General features: G+C 46.7%; 1 protein-coding gene across 4 annotated transcripts in view; it reads left to right on the top strand.

Annotated features, from left to right (window-relative positions):
• Positions 1-5,492: 5,492 nt before the first annotated feature.
• ERCC1 (ERCC excision repair 1, endonuclease non-catalytic subunit) overlaps positions 5,493-17,468 on the top strand; it is a 30,492-nt gene continuing 18,516 nt past the window's right edge. Inside the window, exons 1-6 of one of the 4 annotated variants that reach the window (XM_066373772.1) lie at positions 5,493-5,622; positions 6,086-6,197; positions 8,343-8,558; positions 14,180-14,283; positions 15,075-15,174; positions 17,044-17,120. In XM_066373772.1, coding sequence (XP_066229869.1) covers positions 6,105-6,197; positions 8,343-8,558; positions 14,180-14,283; positions 15,075-15,174; positions 17,044-17,120 — 590 coding nt within the window. In that variant the 5' untranslated portion in view covers positions 5,493-5,622; positions 6,086-6,104. The other 3 variants (XM_066373771.1, XM_066373774.1, XM_066373773.1) reach the window with 3 other exon arrangements.

Below are 17,468 nucleotides of genomic sequence, written 5' to 3'. Positions count from 1 at the left end.
CCGGTTCCTGGTCAAGACACACACAAAAATAGAGAGACGGATCTGTCTCTCACTCTCTCTCTCTCACTCTCCCTCCCTCCCTTCCTTCCTCTCTCTCTAAAATGAATGAATGAATGAGTTAAAAACTGAAAAGGCGATGGGGGGCGGGGTGGATTGGGAGAAGCGAAGCACGCCGCTTTCTCGGTAGTGTCCCATGTGGGTCCTGGCGGAACAGCTCTCGTCCTGGTACCAAAAATCCTCTTGTGGGGCGCCATCGCCGCCTGGCGGAAATGTCATGAGTTGCAGGTTTGTTTGGTAGTTAATTCCCCAAAGAGAAACTGAGTCTGTTCAGGTTGTCCTCCTAGAAAGGCTCTCTGCCCTTGGATCCAAAGACAGATTTCTATCGTCCTTATCTATGTCGTTGGGTCTCAGCTCCCTCATTTGTCAAATGAATTAATGATACCTAAGGAGACGGTTATTGTGAGACCTTAGCTCATATTAAGTGCTCAATTTACATATGGGGGGCAGGGTGGATAGTTCAAGACCCCCAGTGAATGCCTGAAAGGTGGAGAGGCCCTGGCGGGGTAACTCAGTTGATTAGAGCATCCTTCTGACATGGTAGTTTGTGGGTTCCATTCCCTGCAGGCACAAACAAGAATCAACCAATGAACACATAACTGGGTGGGACAAAAAAAATCGATGTTTCTCTCTGTCTACCCTTTCTCTGTCTCTCTCTCTCTAAAAAATAAAATAAAATAAAATGAAAAAGGTGGATAGTACCCACCTCTATATATACTGTTTATTCCCTACACACACCTATGATAAAATTTAATTTATAAATTGGGCATAGCAAGAGATGAACAATAACAATGAATAAAATAGAACTATAACAACGTACTATAATTAAAGTTACGTGAATGTGGTCTGTCTCTCAAAATAGCTTATTGCTCTGATTCACATTTTATTTTTTTCTAAATGCTTTATTTTTTTATTTAATGATTTTAGAAAGAGAGAAAGAGAAAAACATCTAGTTGTTGTTTCACTTCTTTATGCACTCATTAGTTGATTCTTATTTGTGCCCTGACCAGGGATTGAATCAGCATATCAGAATGATGCTCTAACCAACTGGGCTATCTAGGCAGGGCTGTACACAACTTTCTACTTCAAGGAAGCACTCTATGGCTCTCTTTGGCATACCCAAATTGCCAGCGTCACTATTCTTGTGCTTTGGGGTGATTATTAAGTAAAATCAGGGTGACTGGAAAACGAACACTGTGATAACTCATAGTCGATCTGATAGCGGAACTGGCTACTCAGTGACTAAGAGGTGAGGACTGTATACAACGTGTACACGCTGGACAAAGAAATGATTCATGTCCGGGCAGGACGGAGCAAAACAGGGCAAGATTTCATCACACTACTCAGAACAGTGCACAACTTAAAACTTATAAATTGTTCATTTCTGGAATTTTCCATTTAATATCTGACCACAGTGGAACACAGGTAACTGAAACCACAGAAAGCAAAACCATAGATCATGGGGGACAACTGTGTTTCGATGGAAATCTAGAACCCTCCTTCCTGTGACTGTGCAGCCCCTCCCCCCTCACCTGCTCCACAGAACCATGTTCTGTTTTCTTCATAGCATGTGTGTCTGGCTGAAACTTATCTATTTCCTTCTTTCAGTTTATGACCTCCATGAGAATATCAGCTCTACAGGGCAGGGACCTGTTTGATTTGCTCACAAAGTGCCTGGCTCACAGTAGGTCCTCAATATATAATCATTCAAGGAAGCAGTGAACCAGTTCATCTCAGGACAGGTGTCTGTGGTCTTATTGAATCCTCACAACCTCAGCAATTACAGATGGGAAACTCCATCAGATGAGGTTCCCAGTGGTGAAGTCGCTTGCCTTAGGGCTTGGCTTCTATCTTTTTTTCCTTCACACAACATCCGGGTCAGTAGCTTCTTCTGGGTGCCAGGCCCGGTGCAGCCGCACTGTGATATAGCAGTGGCTTCAACAGTTCCTGCCTGCCCAGGACTTGGTCACAGCTATTTTATTTATATGACAAACCCAAATAGAGCACCATGCCAAGAACAGTTTGGGGCACTTTACACATAACTCATTTCATCTTCGTAATGCTTATACTATTCTTATCCCATTTTATTTTTAAAAATTTTAATTTATTGCTTTGAGAGGGAGGAAGGGAGAAAGAGAGCAAGAAGAAGGAAGAGGGAGAGAGAGAGGAAAGGAGGAGAGAGAAACATCTATTTTGTTGTTCCACTTATTTAGGCACTCATTGGTTGATTCTCGCATGTGCCCTGAAAGGGATTGAACCCACAACCTTGGCGAATCAAGATGACACTCCAACCAACTGAGCTACCCAGTTTATTATCCCTGTTTTAGAGATTAACAACCTTACTCACACACAGGAACTGAGTTGCTGGTGCAAGATTACACTGCTAGTAAGTTACCCTGGGGAAAATTAGGCCCGTGGTGACCCTGTTTGTGAAGGAAGGAGAGGCAGGGCATGGAAGATTTCTCATCAGCAACCCAGAAGTCGGGGAGACGAAGGACCAATATCTTCTAATTTTTCAAAAAATGACTAGGAACTCAGAATTTGATTCCAATTGTGAGGGTGAAGTAAAGATATTTTCAGATGAGCAAGACTCAGTTACTATCCACAATGATCTATGAAAGAACAGAAGAGAATGTACTCTAGCGTGAAGTCAACTGAATTCAGAAGGAAGAAGGTTATTATAAAAAGTAACAATCATTATGGGTTAAATTGTGTCCCCTCAAAAAGATATATTGAAGGCCTGATCTCATAATGTGACTTATTTGAAAAGAAGGTCTTTACAGAGATAATCAAATTAAAATGAGGTCATTAGGGTGGGCCCTAATCCATTATGACTGATATCCTTATAAAATGGGGAAATTTGGACACAGAGACAGACACACACAGAGGAAGACGAAGTGAACAGACACAGGGAGAAGACTGCCATCTACAAGCAAGGAGCACCTAAGGCTCCCAGAAGCTGGGAGAGAGGCCTGGCCAGAGCTTTTCCCAGTGTGGTCATGGACTTCTAACCTCCAGAACTGTGAGACAATAAAGTTCTGTTGTTTAAGCCACCAGGGTCTCTTCTTTTTCTTTCTTCTTCTTCTTCTTCTTCTTTTTTTTTTTTTTTTACTAACTTGTTAATTAGAGAGAGAGAAACCTTGATTTGTTATTCCAATTATTTATACATTCATTAGTTGATTTTTGTATGTACTCTGACTGGGGATTGAACCTGCAACCTTAGCATATCCTGACAATGCTCTTCTAAACAACTAAGCTATCTGGCCAGGCTGCCACCCAATGTCTGGTACTTTATGACAGCCGTCCTAGGAAACTAATACAGAAATGTATCCATGAATCTTGTATAAATAAGAATTAATTAGAAAAAATCTTTTATAGTAGATTCCCAACAATAACTGGAATCAGTGGAAAGATACAGACCTGTTCATATAAAAAAATGTTAAAAAAATAAAAAAAAGATGTTAATCTTCTTGTAATTAATCCATCAATTCAATGCAATTTCAATCTCAATCCCAATAGGATTTTTTTTTTTTTTTTTTTTTTTTAGTGAGAGAGATGAGAAGCATCAACTCATAGCTGTTGCACCTTAGATGTTCATTGATTGTTTTCTCATATATGCCTTGACAAGAAGAGGGGGCACTCCCAAACCCATCACCCCTTGCTTAAGTCAGCTACTTTGGGCTCAAGCCAGTGACCTTGGAGTCATGTTTACGACCCCATGCTCAATCCCACGACCCTGGGATTTTGAACCTGGATCCTTAGTATCCCAGGCCCACACTCTATCCACTGTGCCACCACCTGGTCAGGCACAACAGAATTTTAAAAATGGAACTAGAAAAGCAGCTGCTAAAATTCACCCAGAAGAGAAAATGTACAAGAATGGTAAAGAAATCTAAGACTGAATAGAGGGGGGACTTACCTGATATAATAGCAAAACATATCAAAATGAAATAGTTAAACAGTATGGCAATAAGACAAAAAAAAAAAAACAGCAATAAAACATAATAGAAATGACATTGACCTGTATATATATGGAATTTGGTACATGATAAATATGCAATATTAAAACTAGGGGAAAAGTTGACTTTGAAAATAAATGGTATTAGGACAATTGGCTACATACATTATAAATTCTGCCTTAATGCATTTTCTTTTTTAAAAATTTCCTTTTATTCAAAATATTTTATTTATTATTTTTTTATTTTTTAGAGAGAGAGGATGGAGAGAGAAAGGCGGGAGAAGGAACAGGAAGCATCAACTCCTAGTAGTTGCTTCTTATATGTACCTTGACCGAGCAAGCCTGGGGTTTCAAACCGGGAACCTCACAGTTCCAGGTTGAAGCTTTATCCACTGCGTCACCACAGGGCAGGCTCTTTTTTAATTTAGAAATTAAATTTAATGGGGTGACAGTGCATTTTCTAAAAAATCTCATATAGGTTAAAGACAAAATCAGAACTAAGAAAGTCTTAAAAGGTAGACTGTGTTTATGACTTTGTGGTACAGCAGGCCTCTCAAACAACACACCAAAAGCAAAAGTCAGGATGGAATAGATTGGTAAATAAATACGAAGAAACACGAATAACTTCTGTGTGACAAAAATAAACAAAGTTAAAATACAAAGTACAAACTAGAAGGAAATATTTGGAAGATATGTAACTGACTAAGAAAATCGGAAACCATAAAGTACTCCTACAAATTAACAGTAGTAAAAAAGGCATAAAACTCCATCTAAAAAATGGGCAAAGGATATGAGCAAGCAATTCACAACAGACAAAATATAAAAGGCCAATAAACTCACAAAAACATGTTCTCTCTCCTTAGTAATCAGAGAATTGCAAGTGAGAACAGTGTGATACTATCATCTCAGGAAATGACTAATACTAACTCATCAACTGGGTCTCTGCTCAGACGTCCCTTCCTTCAGGAAGCCTTTTCTGACCCTCCTGCTGGGTTAGGTTCCTCCTCCCCACCCCTACCCCCACCCCCACACACCCTGCCCCGGCCCACTGGGGTCCCTTATTCCAGCCCTGCCCACTCTGAGTAGTCACCCACGTCTGGGTTTGGAACCTGCTCTGCCTTTCCCACTGGACTGCGAGGTCCAGGAGGGTAGAAGGGGCTACCGTTAGTCACCTGTCACTAGCCCTGCTCGGCTCCGGGCCGGGAACAGAGGAGACGCTGGGGGAATATGTGTGGAATAAAAGAATGTATAGGGAAAGAGCTGGGATTCAAATCCAAGGCTGTACAGAGAGAAGGAGCCTAGTTAGATCTCCCACTATCCCGTCTTCACTGAACCCTGTCCGGAGCTCAGCACACAAGAAGCTTTCACTTATGGCACTGAAATCGAACTGCTTAGCAACCAGAGACACTCAGGCCCAAAGACCTAAGGCTCTCTCCAACCCAAACCTCCGCAGACCTCCACGACCATAGAGAGCGGAGCGGGGACGGCTCTTTAGGGAACGGTGAGGGGCGGGCTCGAGGGCTAGAGAGGCCGGAAGTGGAGCAAGCCTGGGGAAGCGCCGGCCGCGCGGGCGAGAGGACACTTTCCCTGCAGCGCGGAGTGCGGAGGTGAGTCCTCCCGATACCGAGACTGAGGGGCCGGGGCGAGAAGGTCGGAGTGGGAAGGAAGGGGTGGAGACCGTCGGTGGCGATTGGCAGCCGCGGAAGCCAATCAATATTTGCGGTGTCTGAGCTGCTGCGAGAGGCGGGCATCCAGGTGCGGGACCTCGGGCGGGGCGGGCGGACGGAAGGTGGGCCCAGTGGCCGAGCTCACTACGGGGAAGGCGGGGAACGGTGAGGGCGGGACGAGTCGAATATAGTGGCCTGTGGGACGGGACAAGTCGCAGGTGGAGGCTCCCTCCAGGCGGGGCTTTGTAGAACCTGGGGTGCTAGCTAGCTATTTGCGACTTGATGCTGTGGAGGCCTGGGATTTTTGGGGGAGGGGCGTGCCTTTGAGTGGGGGTTCCTGCGGGGGGTGGGAATGCAGAAGCTGATGTCTCACTTGCTCCCGCCCCCACGTCTTCATTTACAGACCCCAGAAGAACCTTGGGATGGACGAAGAGGGAGTGCCGCAGCCCGCTGGGCCACCCACAAAGAAGAAATTCCTCATACCACTGGACGAGGACGCGGTCCCTCCTCCTGGGGTAGGACGGGGAGATGGGGGAACCGCTGGAAGGTTGGGGGGCTTGTGGTGGAAGGGGCCTATGGGGCTACAGTGTGGGTTAGGAAATGTTGGCTTCTGGGTCACCTTGGGAAATCAGTCCTTCACTTTCGTCAAGTCTCAGTTTCTCTATCTGTAAAATGTCATGGTGTTTCTAAGAGAGGGCTAAAGCAGAGGTCGCAAAGTGGCAGCGAAGGAGTGGCCCCGGGATGTGTTTTATGTGGCTAGCACCCTGCAAAGCGTGCATTTTCTGATGACATTTAACAATCGGGAAGTTTTGCAATTAAAAAGAGCTGGCACTTTTTGTCTGACCAGGCGGTGGTGCAATGAATAGAGCCTTGGCTGGGACTCTGTGAGGACCCAGGTTTGAAACCTCGAGTTTGCCGGCTTGAGCGTGGGCTCAACGGGCTTGGGTGCTGGGTTACCGGCTTTAACTTGGAGTCACAAGCTTCAGCATGGGATCATAGACATGACCCCATGGTCGCTGGCTTGAAGCCCAACGTTGCTGGCTTGAGCAAGGGGTCACTGGCTCGGCTGGAGCCTGCCAGTCAAGGCATGTGTGAGAAAGCAATCAATGAATGATTAAGGTGCGGCAACTATGAGTTGATGCTTCTCATCTCTCTCCCTTCATTTTTCTCTCTCCCTCGCTGTCTCATCTCTAGGTAAATTAAAGGATCTGGCAACACTGAGATCTCGTTCCCACAGGAAAACAGTTGCCTGGTGCTGAGTACTGGCTGCTGTTTATGTCCTATGAAGAAAACAAAGTGGGCTGAGGATGTGGAGTGTGAGTGGGGAGAGGCTTTAGTAGGGCAGTCAGGGGACTTCCCCTCTGAGGAGATGACATCTTGATAGAGACGTGAACATAGTGTGAGCTATGTGATAGCATCTGTGGGGAGAAAGGAACAGCCAGTGCAAAGGCCCTGAGGTCAGTGCACGCCTGAAAAGCTTGAGGGCAGCAAGAAAGCCAGTGGGGCTGGTGAAGAGAAAGCAAGTGAGAAGAGGTAGGAGGGAGGTTCCTGAGGCAAGGGGCAGGTACAGATCTTTTAGAGCAGTGATTTTTGATGTAACTTTTTTTTTTCATTCTTTTATTTATTTATTTTTTTATTTTTACAGGGACAGAGAGAGAGTCAGAGAGAGGGAGAGATAGGGTCAGACAAACAGGAACGGGGAGAGATGAGAAGCATCAATCATCAGTTTTTCGTTGGGACACCTTAGTTGTTCATTGATTGCTTTCTCATATGTGCCTTGACCATGGGGCTACAGCAGACCGAGTAACCCCTTGCTTGAGCCAGCGACCTTGGGTCCAAGCTGGTGAGCTTTTTGCTCAAGCCAGATGAGCTCGTGCTCAAGCTGGCGACGTCGGGGTCTCGAACCTGGATCCTCCGCATCCCAGTCCGATGCTCTATCCACTGTGCCACCGCCTGGTCAGGCTAGAGCAGTGATTTTCTTTTTTTTTTTTTTAAGTACTTTTTTTTTTAAATTTTATTTATTCGTTTTAGAGAGGAGAGAGACCGAGAGGGAGAGAGAGAGGAGAGAGAGACAGAGAGAGAAGGTGGGGAGGAGCTGGAAGCATCAACTCCCATATGTGCCTTGACCAGGCAAGCCCAGGGTTTCGAACCGGCGACCTCAGCATTTCCAGGTCGACGCTTTATCCACTGCGCAACCACAGGTCAGGCCTTAGAGCAGTGATTTTCAACTGCTGGTCCATGGACTGGTCTTTGGACTGATCTGCCAGAAATTTCCTGCTGCTCCGCTGAAGAGTTAGCCAGTAGATGTTGTATGAGGATTATAGATCCAATTACCTTAGTTGAATTTGTTTATGCTCAAGGTATTTCTACCTTCGAAATAATTCTCCTAATTTCACTGGTCCCTAAGTGTAAAAAGATTGAAAACCACTGTTCTGGAGTCTCATGGGCTTTGGCTTTTACTCTGAGGCTATGAGCAGAGGAGGGACATGATATGACAGTGTGGAGAACAGACTGTGGTGGGTGAGGGTTAAGCAGGGAGCTTGTGAGGAGGTGACGAAAGTGGTCCAAGGCTGAGAAGATGGTGGCTGAGACCAAGGTACAGGGAAAACGAGCTAGATTCAGATTTTGATCCCCCACCCCCACCCCATCTCTCCCCACAGGCCAAACCCTTATTCAGATCCACACGGAGCCATCCCACCATGGAGACCTCAGCCCAGGGAGCCCCTCAGACCTACGCTGAGTATGCCATCTCCGGACCTGCAGGCGGGGCCGGAGCCACACACCCTGCAGGGCCAGAACCCCAGGCAGGAGAAACCCCCAACCAGGCTCCCAAACCAGGGGCAAAGTCCAACAGCATCATTGTGAGCCCCCGGCAGGTGAGGAGGGGGATGGGTTGAAATTTTGTGGGAAAAACAGTAATAGGGATAGTTTTCTGGTGGGCAGTGGAAGGAGGTCTGAGTTCTAGCCACTGTACCATCAGCAGCACCATTCATTCATTCATTCATTCATTCATTCAACTACTGTGTGTGGGTTGAGGCTTCCCCATATGTCTTATTGTGCTGTAACATACCATAGACCAGGGGTCTCAAACTCGCGGCCTGCGGGCCGCATGCAGACTGCCGAACAATTTTGTGCGGCCCGCAGACTAATCCACGAAGTTCAAAATATTTTGGATAAAATTAAGTAAGCCTAGGGGCCTACTTGTATTTTTCATTTCTCTAGCATCCTAGCTAGATAATAAACTGTATTATTCGTCTTTCTTACTTCTATGGTGCTTTCCCGTGGATGCCCCGCCCAAAGCCTGGTGATAGTGGATAGCCTATTTATAGCTTTGCTCTGGAATGAGACAAAGCAAAGCTAGCTATGCCTGAAAGCAGCTGCTGCAGCTGAGTGCGGTTTGTTGCCGTAAATGGCCTGGTCTATTTTTCTTTGGTCCCGTCCACCCCGTGTTTAATAATGTCGTCGTCGTGTTCTAAAAAGCGAAAGATTGCGGATGAAAAACGACTGTTTCAGGATAAGTGGGAAAATTTATATTTTGTTATGCAAGTAGGTGACAAAATCAACTGTCTGATTTGTCTGCAATGCATCTCTGTGCCCAAGGAGTACAACGTGCGTAGACATTATGACACGCTGCATGGACAACAGTTTGCTGCACTGACTGGCACAATTCGCGAGGAAAAAGTCCGTCACTTGAAGGCATCGTTTGCCAACCAAAGAAACTTTTTTAAACGTGTTAACCCAGCAAGCGAAGATTCCGTGAAGGCAAGCTTTGTTGTTAGCGAGATGATAGCAAAGGCGTCACGACCATTCACTGAAGGCCAGTTTGTAAAAGAATGTATGATAAAGGCGTGTGAAATTATTTGTCCCGAGAAAAAGATGCTCTTCGAAGGTATAAGTTTGTCTGCAAACACAGTTGCCAGCAGGATCACAGAGTCAGCCGATGATGTACAACAGCAACTGATTGCAGCTACGAAGAATTTTGAAGCATATTCCATTGCACTGGACTAGTCCACTGGTGTAACAGATACCGCGTATTGTGCCGTATTCATCCGAGGGGTCGACGCAAACTTCAACGTCTTTGAAGAGTTATTGGACATGCTACCGATGACAGGAACGACGAACGGTCAGGATATTTTTCCAAGAACTGGAAGCTTGTATTGACAGATGTGGACTACCATGGGACAAACTCGTTTCAGTGGCCACAGATGGTGCTCCAGCAATGTGTTCACAGAAGGCTGGTGTTGTCGGATTGTTGAAGGACAAACGGAATCGGCTCAGTTTGAGCGGACCTTTTGCAGCCATACACTGCATTTTGCACCAGGAAGCACTCTGTGCCAAAAATATACAACTGAAGGAAGTCATGGATGTTGTTGTGAAGACAGTAAACTTCATACGTGCAAGGGGTCTCAACCACAGGCAGTTTGTGTCATTTCTAGCCGATTTAGAGGCGGAGTACGGAGAGTTGCTGTATCATACTGAAGTCAGATGGTTGAGTCGTGGCAAAGTGCTGCAGAGATTTTTTGCTCTGAGGCAGGAAATAGCATTGTTCATGGCAATGAAAGACAGAGACGTTCCTGAGCTGTGTGAGCCAACATTTCTATCGGATCTAGCTTTTCTGACAGATGTCACACACCTCAATGCACTGAATTCAGAACTGCAGGGCTCAAAGCAGTTGATTACTGTGATGTTTGACTGCATCAAGTCGTTCAGATGCAAGCTCACCTTGTGGGCAAGCCAGCTGACAGGTGGCAACATGGCTCATTTCTCTGCTCTAAAGTCGTTAGGTGCTGTCGATTTACAACGCCTGAAAGACTATGCAGATACGTTGACCAGATTACGAGATGATTTTGAACATCGCTTTCAGGAATTCACGGCTCTGGAACCGCATTTTGCACTTTTTGCCACTCCATTCGCAGTTGATGTGCAGAGCGTTCCAGAAGAAGTCCAGATGGAACTACTGGACTTGCAGTGTGACACTATTCTGAAGCAGAAGTACGCTGATGTTGGCATTCCAGATTTCTACAAGTCCGTTCCGAGAGAAAAGTTTCCAATATTAGTCTGTAGAGCTGCTAGAATTCTGGCGATGTTTGGCAGTACATACGTTTGTGAACAATTCTTCTCTACAATGAAGATCAACAAAACAGCATTGCGATCGAGACTGACTGACAAACATCTGAAAGCAACTTTGCGACTTGCGACTACACACAACTTCAGGCCTAACTTCGACGGTCTGGAGTCTGCCAAACGCACTCAGCTGAGTGGACAGAAACCTTCTTAAGGGCTTAGCTTAGTTAACAGCAGTTGTGATGCGAACTACAGTTTCTGGTCGTTTTGTGACACTGAGTAAACTGTATGTACAATTGTGCTTGTTGTATTGACTTTTTTTTGTTTTCAACTGCAGTGAGAAAAGTGTTGCGTAACAGTTGCCTTTTGTAGACCTAGTGCGGCCCACCAAACGGCTGTGATCTTGCTCTGCGGCCCACATGCTGAGTTGAGTTTGAGACCCCTGCCATAGACTGAGTGGCTTCAACAACAAACATGTATTTCTCACAGTTTTCGAGGCTGGGAAGTTCAAGATCAAGGCACCAGCAGAATTGGTGTCTGGTGAGATTCATAGAGGGCTGTCTTTCTACTATGTCCTCACTATAAAGGAAGGGGTGAGGAAGTTCTGGCATCTCTTTTATAGGGCACGAATGCCCTTCAAGAGGGTCCACCTGCATGACCTAATTACCTCCCTCGCCTCCTAACACCATTACATTGGGCATGAGGATTTCAAGTTTGGTGGAACACAAACACAGTCCATAACATACTGACTGTTCTTGTTGGGGTGTGACTGTTAGTGCAGCTACATTTCCTGTCCAATTTTCTTCTTTCATTCAAAAACTATTTATTAAGGGTATAAAGAGGGGACAAATATAAGGTGACGGGAAATGATTTGACTTTGGGTGATGGGTATACAACAGAATCAGCAGTTCAAATGCTATAGAAATGTTTACCTGAAACTTATGTACTCTTATTGATCAATGTCACTGTATTAAAGTTAATTTTTCTATATAAAAATTTAAAATTATAAAAAAACAAAACAAAACTATTTATTGAACACAGGCCCAAGTTTACATCCTGCACTGCTACGCAATAGCTATGTGATTTTGAACAAGTGACTTAACCTATCTGTGCCTTTAAAAATGGGGGTCATCCACTTATAGTCCACAGATATGTTCAGGAATTCCCACGTGCTGTTCTAGGCTCTGGGGATAGAGCAATGGAAAGGAAATAGATAAAGTCTGTACAATTAATAGAGTTGGTGTTCTTAATCCAAAGACAATAAAAAGACCCAAGAATGTGAAAAGATGTTCAATATCATCAGCCACCAAGGAAATGCAAATCAAAACCACAGTGAGACCCCACTCACACTTAGTAGGATGGCTAGACCGACAATAACAAGGGCTGGGAGGTTGTGGAGGAATTGGGACCCTCGGACACTGCTGGTAGGAATATAAAATGGTGCAGCCTCTGGAAAATTGTCTGGCAGTTCATTAAACATTTAATCATAGAATTAGTATGACCCAGCAAGTCCTCTCCTAGGTATATATCTAAAAGAAATGACAATATACATCCACACAAAATCTTGTACACAAATGTTCATAGTAACATAACTCAAATGTCCATCAACTGGTGACTGGCTTTTTTCACTTAGCTTATGGAAAGTTCATCTGTATGTTGTAGCATGTCAGTGCTTCATTCCTTTTCATTGCTGAGTAGTATTTCATTCTATGGATTTGCCACATCTTGTTTATCCATTCACCCATTGGTGGACTGTCATTGGGTTATTTGTCCTTTTTGGTTATTATGAAAATGTTGCAGCCCTGGCCAGTTTGCTCAGTGGATAGAGCATTGACCCGCTGTGTAGATGTCCTGGGTTCAATCCTAAGTCAGGGCACACATGAAAAGCAACCATCTGCTTCTCTTCCCTTCTCTCTCCCTGTTCTCTCTCTCTTCCCCTCTCACAGCCATGGCTCGGTTGGTTCAAGTGTGGCCTCAGGCACTGAGGATAGCTTGGTTCATTCCAGCATCGGCCCCAGACGGGTTTGCCAGGTGGATCCCATTTGCGGTACATGGGGGAGTCTATCTCACTATCTCCCCTCTTCTCACTTAAAAGGAGAAAAAACCCCAAAAATGCTGTAAACATTTCTGTACACATTTGTGTAGATGTATGTTTTCAATTCTCTTGGGTATTTATCTAGGAGTGGATTTGCTAGGTCACATGGTCACTCCGTTGAACTTTTTCAGGAGCTTCCAAACTATTTTCTAAAATGCTATATTGTTTTCCATTCCCACCAGCAGTGTGTGAAGGTTCCAATTTTGCAATAGTCTCCCCACCTGTCATTGTCTAGCCTTTTGCTTTTGGTCATATCCTTTAAAAATTAAAATAGGATCCTGCCCCTCCCTTGCTCAGAGCCTTTCCCTGGCTCCCAGGTGCCTCAGGTCAGATGGCCCAGGGCCTGTGGAACTTGGGACCCCTGCATACGCTTCCTGCCCTAGCTGCTGTGATCAACCCACGCCCCACCATGAGAGCAGGTCCCACCCTCTTCTTAGAACCAAATTCTATCTCACTTGGCAATTACACACTCATTCCTGAGACCGTTTTATGTCTGTGTCCCCCCATGACAGCAGGGATCTTTGACTTGGTCACTGCAATATCCCCAGCACTTAGATGCACAGTTGGCACTCAATAAATACTTATTGGATGGATTAGAGTTTGACTTGCTCAGAGAGTTTCAGTCTTGAGCTGCAGGGTATGTTCAGAGTAGAACGTGAGAGAGGCCTGCTGAGCAGATGCCAGGCTGTGGGGGGCCTGGCCTGTGGAGTCACATGAGGCTTCCTGAAGGCACTGGGGAGCCACAGCAGGCTTTAGAGCAGGGGAGGGGTAGGTTGGTGCTTTAGGAAGATCCTTCTGGCTACTGTTTGGAGGGTGACCAGTTTGGGACACCACTGGGGCAGGAGACCAGGAGGTAGGGGTTGGGGGCTGGGCTGTGGTGCTGGCAATTAGAGGGGACATATTCATGGGGGATGCTGACTTGAAGGAGAGGAGAGGAAAGTGTCTGTGATCAAGTCTGGCTCTCTGGATAATGGGGACACCTTTGAGATGGGACCAGGAGGAGTAGGTATGGGCTAAATGCCAAGGCTGATTTGAACACAGGCGTACGTCGAGGGGGAAGTGTCTGGTGGACCACAGGACACCCAGGTTGAGCTGGGGGAGAGGGCTGAGCTGGAGAGAGACCCCGGGGCCTTTGACTTAAGACTCAGGATTGGGAGAGAGGGGCCTAAGTCAGAGCTGGAGTACCATGGACATTCTAGACTCAAGAGGAGGAGAGTGGACCTGCAAGGCCCAGGGGAGGGGGAGAGGTATTGAGAGAGGTAGGGGCGGGGAACCCTGGGGGGACGGTGGTTCTAGGATCATCCCTGATAATGTTTCTGGCTCTTCCTCTTTCCCCAGAGGGGCAACCCCGTGCTGAAGTTTGTGCGCAATGTGCCCTGGGAATTTGGCGATGTGGTTCCTGACTATGTGCTGGGTCAGAGCACCTGTGCCCTCTTCCTCAGGTGAGCTCCAGGAGTGGGGGGGCTGCCCCGCCTCCAGGAAGGCCTGGGAGGGTGTGCTCTGGCGTCCTGGGCTATTCCGTAGGTGACCTCCAGGCATGGCCCTGCCGGCTCTGGCCTGAGTGTGACCCTGTGTGAGAGGAAGAGGGCTGAGCCTGGAGGTGCCTGGAGTGACAAGCTGTGGGGCCCAGACGCCTGTGTCTGAGCAAGTTGGGGGGCTGGGTCACTCATGTCCCAGACTGAGTGACTCCAACATCCAGGACTGAATTTGACAGAGGCAGGATTTCTCTAACTGCCACCCCCATTAAACCCAGGGCTCCTCTGCAGACAGCCAGAGAGGGGAAGTGAAACTTCTCAGTTCCTGCAGGGTATGAGAGCCGGCGGCTCCTGGGCAGAGATGTACCCTAGTTCTCCAGGTAGAGAAGCGCCCCCACCCCCCAGTGTTCCCTGAGGTTAAAGCTGACAGCCCTGTGAGGGGCCCTGCTTCCCAAGACCAGCTGCGCAGTGCTCCCCTGTCACGTTCTTTAGGGCACTGTTCTCCTTCTTTACCTGAAACCCAAGTCTCCTCCCTTCCTCAGTGAAGAACCCGGGGCTAACCTTCCAGGGAGCCGGAGCCAGTCAGCCTTTGTGCCAAACCCTCTGTGCCCTTCCTAGTGGGGTGAAGTCACTTGCCTCTCTGAGCCTTGGCTCCTGGCACGGTTGTCCAAGTTCTCTATTTTAGTGAGAGTGAGGAAGGGCTTCCAGAAACGTGGGGACACGCAACCTCCCAATCCCTTCCTCTTCCCTGCCCCCAGCCTCCGCTACCACAACCTCCACCCAGACTACATCCACGAGCGGCTGCAGAGCCTGGGGAAGAGCTTCACCCTGCGGGTCCTGCTTGTCCAGGTGGATGTGGTAAGCAGGGGCCCCTCCCCCGCCGGCCTCACTCTACCCATCTGTGCAATGGGAAGCATTGGGCCTCATGGTAGCCAAGTGGACTGTTTAATACCTTCCAAGAACTACAAGTTGAAACCTCAGTGAGGAACCACTTTTCACAACTGAGATTGGTACCCTGTGTTGGCAAGGAGGTAGGAGGGTAGAATGATCCATCCTCTCCTTCCCCAGACCTGCTTCAACTAGTCCCAGCACTCTGCTACCTAAATATTTCTTGGCCCTGACCAGGTAGCTCAGTTGGTTAGAGCATTGTCCTCATACACCAAGGTTGCAGGTTCGACCCCTGGTCATGGCACATACAAGAAGGAACCAAAGAATGTATAAATAGAGGCTGTCCTTGGGTTACGAACAAGATAGGTTCTGTAGGTTTGTTTTTAAGTTGAATGTATGTAAGTTGGAACACATATATTTACCTATTAATTATGCAACTTAGTTGTCTTAACATAGTATTTATTTTTACTTTTCTGTGCATACAAATACTGAGACATTTTTATATACAACCTTAAGCAATCTTAGATGATGCAGATGATGGTGGACTTGTTGGAGAGGATGGGACTGGCGTTAGAGGTCAGGGTGGATTGTGCTGCTGGAGTCAGTCTCCTGAAGTAGGAATCAAGGGAGGGTGTACAGAGCTTTTCTTTTCTCCTCATAAATGGCCCTGCGGTAACTGTGCAGTAAACTTTGGAACCTCTCCGTATCAGGCTCTTGCTCCTCCAACTTTGCCAGTCCTGCTCCGATGAGATGAAAAGCATCAGCTAACTCCTATAGAAAACTTTTTCAGTTCTGGGGTTTTCTAAGTCTTTTATTTTCTTCCCTAAATACTATCATTTGCTGCTCTAGTTCCATAAGATCTTCATCCTTTAGTTCTTTGCCATGGGAGTTGAGTAACTATGATCTCATTTTCACTGATGTCCAACACCAGTTGATTACCATAGTCCTTATGGCACTCTGAAAGTACGAGTTGTACATTAAGTCAGATGTTTGTAACTCAGGGACTTATTACTGTAAGTGGAATAACAAATCAGTGTTTCTCTGTGTCTCTAAAATTAATTAGTCAATCAGTAAAAATATTTCTCCAATCTGTTTTATCTTCTTTCTCCTCATAGCCTGGCCCAATCCAGGCCCCCTCTCTGGCCTGGGTCCCTGCCCCAGCCTCTTCACTTGTCTCATAGCCCCTAGCCTTACACCTCCCATACTTACAGCAGCCAGAGGGGTCTTCCTAAAGCACAGGCCTGGTGCTAAACCCCTAAATGGCTTCTCAGTGCTCTCGGTGGCCCGCGAGGCCCTGTGAGTCCCGACCCTCGTCCAGCCCTCTGCAGGGCTCATGCCGTCGCTTGTGTGTGAAAACCCTTTCTTTCACATCCTCCATCCTATATTGAGTGAATTGCAATTCCTCGAGCGCTTTTTTCTCCCATCCTTGTACATGCTCTTTCTTATGTCTGAGATTCCCTTTTCTGCTCTCCTTTGCTGCCTTTACTCCTCTTTATCCTCCTTAAGGTCTCAGCTCAGATGCCCTCTCCTCCAGGAATCTCTCCCTGATCCCTCACACAGGTCAGGTGTTCCTCCCCACCCCCAGCCCAGGCCACTCCGGATCATTGTCTGGGGATGGGTCTGTCCCCTCTTCAGACTGGGAGACCTGAGAGGATAGGATCAGGCTCTCCTGGTCACTGCTGGGTCCCGGTGCTGCCCAGCACAGGCCGGGCACTCGGTAGGAGCACAGGGAGTGTCAGTTGAGTGGAAGGCTCCTGGCTTCCTAAGCTACTGTATTTTCATGACTGTAATTCCTTGCATTCTCCCAGATCTCTCATTCTGATATTTTTCTCCTTCCAGAAAGATCCTCAGCAGGCCCTCAAGGAGCTGGCTAAGATGTGCATCCTGGCAGACTGCACCCTGGTCCTTGCCTGGAGGTGAGATCGAGGCTCCCCACCCAGGTCACACTCCATCCTGAGAGTCATCCCCCACCTTCACTTTCTCAACTCTTCCCTTCTCCTCCTAGGAACTCTCTGTGTGGGCCTAGTCCAGGCACTGCCTCTCTCTGGCCTCAGTTTCTTCACCTGTAAAATGGGGTCCTAATATCTTTCGTGTAGTCAAAAAGGCAGGCAACGTAGATCAAATTCCCAGGACCATACTAGTCACTTATAAGTTAGACATAAAATCTGGCTGAATCAATTCCACATCTAGGTTTAGTTGTGTTTTTTTCCTCCCCAAAGTTAGAAGCACAGAGGGAGTCAGACAGACTCCCACATGCGCCCAAC

The sequence above is a fragment of the Saccopteryx leptura genome, chromosome 3 (genome assembly GCF_036850995.1).
Source record: "Saccopteryx leptura isolate mSacLep1 chromosome 3, mSacLep1_pri_phased_curated, whole genome shotgun sequence".
Classification (NCBI taxonomy): Eukaryota; Metazoa; Chordata; class Mammalia; order Chiroptera; family Emballonuridae; genus Saccopteryx; species Saccopteryx leptura.
The sequence above is the reverse complement of the archived record's forward strand: the minus strand, read 5'-3'. Positions and strand labels throughout refer to the sequence as shown.